The 9,131-nt window shown below is 53.8% G+C and overlaps 1 protein-coding gene across 1 annotated transcript; it reads left to right on the top strand.

Moving 5' to 3' along the window:
• Window positions 1–3: 3 nt before the first annotated feature.
• On the top strand, window positions 4–9,113 carry AMDHD2 (amidohydrolase domain containing 2). The gene is made up of 11 exons (XM_038150936.1): window positions 4–609; window positions 1,185–1,321; window positions 1,975–2,114; window positions 2,462–2,516; window positions 2,959–3,171; window positions 4,218–4,306; window positions 5,271–5,415; window positions 5,667–5,774; window positions 6,462–6,530; window positions 6,969–7,070; window positions 7,453–9,113. Exons 1-11 carry the CDS (start codon window positions 29–31, stop codon window positions 7,539–7,541), a joined length of 1,728 nt encoding a protein of 575 aa, XP_038006864.1. The 5' UTR covers window positions 4–28; the 3' UTR covers window positions 7,542–9,113.
• The last annotated feature ends 18 nt before the right edge of the window (window positions 9,114–9,131 follow it).

Genomic DNA, 9,131 nt, shown 5'->3' with positions numbered 1-9,131 from the left:
AGGTGGGGGGTGTCAGCATGGCTTCACAATGGGGTCTCACGAGGAGTTTCGCCGCCGACCTTCTCAAGATGGCAGCGCCCTTCCCGTGATGGCGGCTCTCCAGGGCCGGTCACGTGCCGCAGGGCGGGCGGGGAATCCCGCCACGTGCCGAGCGCGCTCACGTGACCAGGAGTGGGCGGTGCTGCGGGGCGAGGCCACGCCCCCGGGTCCCGGTGCTCCCGGCGTGGGACAGCGCCCCGGGCCCGGCACTCGTCGGGCGCTGCGGCGGCGCCCGGCCGGCCGGCCTCGTGGGGCTTGTTCCTCACAGCGTCCGCTCAGAGTGCCGGGCAGGGCAGGGGAGGGAGCTCACCCTCCGCCTGCCCCGGGGGCGGTGCTCCGGTACCTCCGCCCCTCACCGGCTGTCCAGTCCCGCGGCAGCCGCTCGCACCGGAGCCGCGGCCTGGCCTTGCTTCGCCACGCCCGGTCCCTTCCCCCTGCGCCGGCCGCCAGGGGGTTCGCGCTTTCCGCCGGCTCCCGCTGCCCCGCGATGCCGTCCAACAAATCCGTCTCGGACGCGCCCATCGTCCAGTTCACCAACTGCCGCATCCTGAGGGACCACCAGCTCCAGAGGTGAGGGTACCGGCGGTACCAGAGTGGCTGGGGGTACCAGGGCTGTTGGGGGTACGGTGATGTCTGGAGGTACCAGGACTGTCTGGGGGTACCGTGTTGTCTGTGGGTACCAAAGCTGCGGCGATACCAGGGCTGTGGGGGCTCCTGGACAGGCTGCCGACCTGACCTGACACCTGCAGTGCCGAGGGACGGTTCCCAGTTCCCCCTGTGCCCTGGCTATTGGCCCTCCCCTGCCGCGCTCTACCATCCCATGTCACCTCCGCCAGGTTTTGGAGGGAGATGGGGTGGGTGTGGTGTACGGTCTCTGTTGTTTTGCCTCTTCTGCCAGCCCCTTGGTGCTTTGGCCATCATCACCACCACCTTTGAGGGGCAGTCCATGAAAATCCCACTCCTGTGAGTTTTGTAGAGCCAAAGCCAGGCAGAGAGCAGCTGTGCTCTGGCAGATATCGCAGAGCCCGTGGCTGGAGGTGCCGGTGGGATCCACTCTGCTCAGGATCACTATCACTGGGGCACAGCCACCTGCTCCACGTGCTGCAGATGGCACCAGAGCTTGGTGTGTGTGACTGTCCCTCCAGGGAGGACCTGTGGGTGCGAGAGGGGAAGATCCTCAACCCAGAGAAACTCTTCTTTGATGAAAAGGGCTCTGCTGATGTCCAGCTGGACTGCAAGGACAGCATCATCGCCCCAGGTTTCATCGATGTCCAGATCAATGGTACAGTGAAGCTACATGCACTCAGGGACTGGGGGCGTCCCGGGTTTGTCCATCCCTGACCCCCAGCCCCACTGTGGGTGTTCTGCCCATGGCCACGTTTCAGCTGCTCAAGAGTGGTGTAAGTCACCCAACCAATGACAAAGAGCAATTTTGCCTGTGGTAGCTGCCATTGTATAAGTGATCCCCTTTGGCCAGGTGAGGGTTTCCTCTGAACTAATTTTTATCTATATTTTATCCTGCCCTACCCTTTCCAGGATGTGGGAGGAGAGGGTAAGACTTCCCATAGGAACAATAACAATTAACTGCAACAGCTCTCTTCAGAAAGAAAGAGGGACTTGTTCTATGGTACCTAAAGTTGGAAGTCAGTTCCCTTTTCAGCTGGGAATTGTCACATTTTGCCCTGCATCAAAACAAAAAGGTTGTGCTTGCAAAATACTGGGGTGCTGTGGGGAAGAGCACTTATTGAGGGCAGTGATGGTGAGATTTGTGGAACCTTGGAATGTAGGACAGAAGTGCTGGTGGAGCCCTCTGTGTCAGCGCCCTACAAATGGAATATCTCCCTCCAGTCACACAACGTCTTTCTTCAGTGTTTCTGGGTGGAGCACACCCACTGGGGAAGCAGCAGTTTCACCCCTGTTTTGTTTGTGGAGCAGGAGGCTTCGGGGTGGACTTCTCTCTGGCTACAGATGACTTCAAATCAGGTATTGACCTGGTCAGTCAGAAAATCCTGTCCCATGGAGTGACCTCTTTCTGTCCCACCCTGGTGACCTCTCCTCCATCTGTGTACCACCAGGTAAGGGGCCTTCTCGTCTCCCATCCACAGGGTGATCAGAGACTGAGGATGGTATCAGGAGGTGGGTAGGCCAAGACTGGGATAGCTGCCAGGACAGAAAAGCCATGGGCATGAGGAGCTGGACTCTACCCTGGATTTCTTGTCCTCAACCTTTAGAATGCTGAGACAGCCATGTATCCCAAGTGAGCTCTGCACACCAAGGCTTGGAGACGGCTTTTCCTTTGTGGGTTGTGATGGTCCCAAGTGGTCCAGCTACAAATCTCCCTGCAGACCTGACATTTGGGTCTGATTTGGCAGGCTGGAGGGCCGTGTCTGTGTTGCCATGTCTGACAAACCCCTTTCTCTAGGTTCTCCCTCAGATCAGTGTAAGAAATGGTGGAGCCCATGGAGCAGGAATCCTGGGTAAGTGGATTTGTGCCTCTGTGTTGCTACTCTAGGTGGGCAATTATCTTGTTCATGGTTGAGGTGAAAGAAGTTACAGAGCACAGACAGGGGCTAGAACTCTCAGTGGGAGGAATGCACAGGTGGGCACAGACCCACCTTGTCCCTTAGTCTGTGCCTGGCTTTTACTGTGTTTTCTGTTGTCATACACACACTGCTCCAGCCCCTTTGGGGCCCCTTTGGAGCTCCAGCCCCTTTGGAGCAATGGCAGTGGCTTGGCTTGGCTTGGCTTGGCCAGTGGCCAGCACTGCATCTGTACCGTGCTGAGCTCACAGTTGCCTGAGACATGTGTTTTGCTGCAGAAAAATGGCATGAGTGTGACTGGAGCAGAGTAGGCACAGCAGGTTTCTTGGTCCTTTGCAGGGGAAGGAAGGGTCATGGTTCTTTGTTCCTGTTTGGACAGGAGCCCACCTGGAAGGGCCGTTCATCAGCAAGGAGAAAAAGGGTGCCCACCCAGAGCACTGCCTCCGCACCTTTGAGGCAGGTGCTTTCCAGGACCTGCTTGCCACCTATGGCTCCCTGGACTGTGTCCAGATAGTGACCCTGGCCCCTGAAATGAGGAGGAGCAGTGAGGTGATCCGGGAGCTCACCAAGCGGGGCATCTGCGTCTCCCTGGGTAAGGGCTGGGGTACCCAGGGCTTAGGGGAGCTCTGGCCGCCCCTCCCTTGGGGCTGTGGCATCTCTAACAGTGTCTCAGTGCAACTGGATGGGGTGGGATTCTGGTTGGAGATGACAGACCTGTCACAAATGGGGACCTCGCTTGATGCTGTCAGTCTGTCGTGGCAAGGGCCAAAGTTTGTATCGACTTAGGAGCCCCTGCAGTAAACACAAGGTGCTGTTCTAACACAGGGAAGAATAGCAGTCCTAGTTGCAGGTTTGATGATGTGGAAGGTTCAAACTCTGAAGTTCCACTGCTTTAGGCCTTATGTGACAGGTGAAATCATTTTCCAAAGGTTACTGTTGGTTTGATAACTCTGTTTTTCAACCAGAAGTATTGTAGGAACCTCTCCCTCCAACATCTGGCTGGCCTCTGACTTAAAACTGGCTGTGTTTTTCTTTTCCTTTGCTTCACAAACTCTTCTTTGTCTCAGATCATTGAAGAAGTTTTGGGTTTTTTTAAGGGGGGAAGTTATTCAGGGTGAAATTAAACCTCAAGTGAGAAGGGCATTCATACAGCAGACTATCTCTTATCCCAAAGCCACACAAAGAACTCCAAAAAGGCAAGGTTAGCCCACAGAGCTGCTGTCCTGTTGGGGAAACAGAAGTTTCTTTCTGGATAGTTTGATTCCCATATGTTTTCCTGGCAAAGTTCCCACTGTTGTGAGGGTGTCCTCTGATAATTCTCTACAAAACATTTAAATATCTGAGGCCAGCAGAAAGGTGTATCATTGGACCTCAAACTCAGCCTGAAGACAATATGCTGTGAGCAAGGCAGCATTGTGACAGCTGTGATATGAATACTGAAGGAGTTCAGGTGAAGCACCCACCCCCAGAGTCCCCCGCAGGTCATGGCCAGACACATGTGTGTCGAGGCTGCACCTGAGACCTCAGGTCAGGGTGGGCATTAATTAGAGCATAGTCCAGTGATGGAGTGTCTTTGCTCCTGTAGGGAAATCAGTGGAAAGATGGGCAAAGGAATTAGGCGTTGGTCTGTGTTCCCAGGTCACTCAGTGGCTAATCTGTCCCAGGCCGAGGAGGCTGTGCAGCACGGAGCAACCTTCATCACTCACCTCTTCAATGCCATGCTGCCGGTGAGTCCCCAGAGGCACCTGCCCTGCCCCAGGGCTGCTTTTGGGCTTTCTCTCCTGCTCCCCACGGGTCTGTGTTCTCCCCAGCTGGTTTTGTACCATGCTTTGCAACGAGGTTTTGGCACTGAACCTCTGGCTTCACATTCCTACTGCTGGATCTGAAAGAAAGTCAAGGATGTAGCAGACTCTTGAAGTTCATCACTGAGAAGGACTAGAAAGTGTTGGTGGGTGAGAACTGGACATGCCCTTGCTGTGTGCACCCAGACTCCCTCCTGTGCGTGAGCAGCAGGGAAGGAGGGGATTCTGCCCCACTCAAGTGAGACCCTACCTGCAGAGCTGCCTCCAGCCCTGGGGCCAACATCAGAAGGATGTGGAGATGCTGGAGTGAGTATGGAGGAGGCCACAGAGATGCTTCAAGGGCTGGAGCTCCTCTGCTCTGGAGCCAGGCTGGGAGAGTTGGGGTGCTCACCTGGAGAAGAGAAGGCTCCAGAGAGACCTCAGAGCCCCCTCCAGTGCCTAAAGGGGCTCCAGGAGAGCTGGAGAGGGACTTTGGACAAAGGCCTGAAGTGCCAGGACAAGGAAGAATGTTTTCCCCTGCCAGAGGGCAGGGTTAGATGGAATATTGGGAAGAAATTCTTGGCTGTGAGGATACTGAGACCCTGGCACCCAGAGGAGCTGTGGCTGTCCCATCCCTGGAAGCATTTAAGGTCAGGTTGGATGGGGCTTGGAGCACCCCGGAATAGTAGAAAGTGATGCTGCCCATGGCAGGGGTTGGAACAAGATAAGCTTTATGGTCCCTTCCAACTCAAACCAACCTGTGATTCTGTGATTCAAGGCAATGCCCAGGTTTGCCTGGTAAAGCTGCCAGGCACTGTGTGATAGAGATGGCAGCTGCATCCCCTGAAGTGAAGTCTCAGCCAGTGTGTCCTGGTCCTCCACAGCTTGTCCCCTCTCTCCCCTCGAGCAGTTCCATCACCGTGACCCTGGCATTGTGGGGCTGCTAACAAGCGACAAGATTCCTGCTGGGCGGAGGGTCTTCTATGGCATGATTTCTGATGGCATCCACACCAACCCCGCTGCCCTGCGCATTGCCCACCGAGCCCACCCCAAAGGTAAGCCATGACAGTCCCCACAGTGTTACCAGCCACTCCGAGCACTGTACCATCTCCCAGAAGACATTTGTGCTGCCCTTGCTGTCTGGAAGGTCACAGCTACATGTGCTGATCCCTCAGTCCTCTTGCTTTGGTGCAATGTGGCTGGAGACACCTGGTTCCTCTCTGGGAGGGTCAACAGGGCACAGTGCTTGGAGCTGCAGCAAAATCAGCAGTAGTGTTGACAAGGCCCCTTTCCGTGTGTTCCTCAGGGCTGGTGTTGGTGACAGATGCAATTGCTGGCATGGGGCTGGCACCGGGTCGGCACACACTGGGTCAGCAGGTTGTGGAGATCGATGGGCTGAACACCTACATCGCAGGTAAGTGCTGTCCTTGCTGAAGAGCTGGGGACAGTGCTGCCACTGGCACCATTACTGAGGAGCTGAGCACACCTTGCTGTCCCTGTTGGTGTGTGGCAGCGTTCGCGCCACCCTCTTGGGTTTTGATGCCTGGTGGATTTGCAGTGACTTGGCCTTGAGGATAATGAAACTCCTGGTAGAGGAGAAGTGTGCCACCCTTGTGGAGTAGTCTGGCCAGTTATAGCTGTCTGCAACATCTTTGAAAGCTTCATTGCCCAGTGTCAAGGGTGCTAGAGGTTCAGGGCATCAGTAAGGACAGAGAAGTCTTAGAGATGTTTATTGTCCCTTTTCTTAATACAACACTACCAGTTCCTGCTATCTAAATTCCATGAGTTTTAAATTCCCAAGCAGGTGAAGACTGGGAAGGTATTTCAGTGAAGGAGCATTCCTTTCTCCATTCCCTTCCTCTGGCAGCAGATGCCTGTGTTGTGAGCTGGTTTCACCCAGTCCAGCTGGTCTGATAGTGGAGCTGGGGATAACACCCACGTACCTCTTCCTGTGCTCCAGCAGGAAGTAGCTGCAGGCCCTTCAGCTTGGTCCTCCTGCCACACAGGATTTCTGTACTTCTGATCCCATTATGCTTCCCTAGTGCCCTGCTTCTTTCTGTGAGCTATGGGCGCTGCTCAGTGCCATCCTGTTTCTTCCCAGGCACAAAGACCCTGAGTGGCAGCGTGGCGACCATGGACACTTGCGTGCGACACTTCCAAGAAGCCACAGGTAAGAGCCTTGTCCACAAGTTGCTGCTCCCTATGTTGACACAAGAGGAGGTCTTGCTTTTGCTAGATGTGTTCATTCCACCAGGAATGTTCCCTCTCACCTGAGACATGGCAAGGGCTGGGATCAGTGCCCTCAATGAGCCCCTTTGAGGGGGAAGTTTCATTTTAACCCATAGAACTAATGAGAGGTGAACTCTCCTGCTTCTTACTCACAAAAGTGAATGGTTTTCTCTTCTCCATAGCCTAGGTATTCAGTTTTCCTATGCCTGTTCTCTCCTGTAGAGATATTTCCCTTCCCAGCTCCAGCTGGCTGTGCTGAGGGCGTTCCAGCTTGGGTCCGTCAACTGCCTGGTTGGGTGTTGCCTTGTCCAGGGGGATTTGGGCTGCTCTGGCAGTGGGGCTCTGGCTGCCCTAACATCTCCCCAATTCTCTGTCCAAGGGTGCTCGGTAGAGACCGCGTTGGAGGCGGCGTCTCTGCATCCCGCTCAGCTCCTGGGGATTGAACATAAAAAGGGGACACTCCATTACGACTCCGATGCAGGTACTGGTGTGGGCACAGCATGTACTGGTATGGAGACAATGGTGTCAGGGCTCACAAGTGCTGGAGCAAAGCAGGGGCTGCTTTGTAAGCATATGCTCATCCCCTGCTTTGGTGGGAGCTGCAGGGAGTCTTGCTCCACCTGGGATATGCTCTGGGCTTTTGCTCCAGTAGTTTTTCCCTTGGATGCTGTGGTGTATGGGAAACCCTTTGGAGTGCCCCCCACATCTCAGCTGAGCAGAAAGTAGAGCTGCCATTGCCAGGATTGCACTGCAGTGCCATCCTGGGGTGGGGAGAAGCCCTTCCCCAATGATCTCAGCTCTCCCCAGCCAACTCCAGCAGCTCCATTCTGACAGCTGCTTTCTTTCTCTCTTGTCCAACACAGATTTCCTAATGCTGAATGACAGCCTGTATGTGCAAGCCACGTACATTGCCGGCGAGGAAGTCTGGCGACAGGATGTGTCGGGCATGTGACACTGGGCTGTCCCAGTGCCCTCCAAGGCTCACTGGCACTGTGGTTAGCAGCTCTGGCAACCACCCCACTTCTCTCTTTTGTTTTTTTTTCCCCCAATTCCTTCCTGCAATCTCTCAAAGGAACCTCATACCAAAGAGCTGCATTTTCCAGCTTCCAGTTACAGCCATGCCTGCTAGGAATTTGTTGGTGCTCAGTTGGTGGTATGGGGAAAGAAGGCAGCTCTGTGCTGGCAAGGAATGCTAGTCCTGGAGTGACCTACAGGACTGCACAGCTGTTCTGCCCCCAGACAGGTGCTCCTGTCACCATCTGACAGCAGTGAGGAGTTGTCCCAGCCTTTGCACAGTTTATACTAACTGTGCACACACTAACCTGCTCTGCACCTGAGGCAGGCTCAAGCCATTCCAATTCTTCTGCCTGCTGTTTGCTTCCCTCCCAGGCAGCCATGACTTGTTAGACATCAGCTTCCACCAGCTCAGCTCGCAGCTCTTCCAGTGACAAGGTTTCTGTTGTGTAAGCAGAAGCTGAGCATCATATTCGGATCTCCTGACAGCTCTTCTGTCGTGTGTCCTCAGAGCAAGGCTGCCATGGCTCATTTACTCGGTGTCCTTGTGGGGCTGAATCCTCAGGGCAGAGATCAAACCCAGGAATACCAAGGCATTGCTGATCCTTTGTGCCTTTTTCCTGCATGGGCATTGAGTCCACAGAGCCAGAGATACGAACAGCATCCTACCACATAAAACAATGTTCCTTTCACTCCTTGCTCTGTCTGAATGGGTTCTGCAGGCTCTGTGCCAGCCATACCAAGAAGAGCCATTGCATCGCCTGATGGGTTTGTGCATTCCTCAGGCTATGGATGGGAAACTTTGCTTTAGGGGTTGCATCCAGACTGGTGGTGACAGGCTCAACAAGCCTTCAGTCCAGCTCAGGCACTGAGGGAGAGGAAAACTGCGGTGGATTCTGGCCTTTCAAGAGAGATACAATAGCTCATTATTTTGTGCTCATTATCTTCTCCAATACTTGACTGTCAGATTTTTTCCTGATGCTGGGACACTTTTATATGAAGGCTGAGGCTGATTTCAACCCTACTCAACCACTCAGAATAAGCCTCAAGATAAAGTCTCAAGACAAACTTGGATAAGGCTCAAACCACTGAGGTGGTTTTTGTAATGAGGAGAGGGCTCAGACAATGGCTAAGTCTCAGTGAGGGTGGAGATTGTAAGACAGACAGAAGTCTGGTTAGGATTGGCAGAAGCGTACCGATTTTTCCAGTACTATTTTATAATCTTTAGCAGCAACATTTGGAAGTGCTTCCCCAGCACTTTAGAGCCCTTCTGTCAGCCTTGGAGAATTTCTAATATCAACTGCCAATGTGAAGAGAAATTATAACCTCCATGGTTTGAAGCATTTGAGAGACACCAGACCCTATGCAGTGACACGCTGTGCTGCTGCAGTTCTGACCTCACGGGGATCTTCTGGCTGTTGTTGGAAACAATCCAATAAGGAAAAATGTCTATGAAACAAGGTGTTTAACTTTTTATTTACATAATTAAATAATCAAAAGGAAATCTAAAACAGAAGTGGGATTAGAC

The sequence above is a fragment of the Motacilla alba genome, chromosome 14, assembly GCF_015832195.1.
Source record: "Motacilla alba alba isolate MOTALB_02 chromosome 14, Motacilla_alba_V1.0_pri, whole genome shotgun sequence".
NCBI classification, from domain to species: domain Eukaryota; kingdom Metazoa; phylum Chordata; class Aves; order Passeriformes; family Motacillidae; genus Motacilla; species Motacilla alba.
Note: the sequence above shows the minus strand (reverse complement) of the source record. Positions and strands in the feature narration are given on the sequence as shown.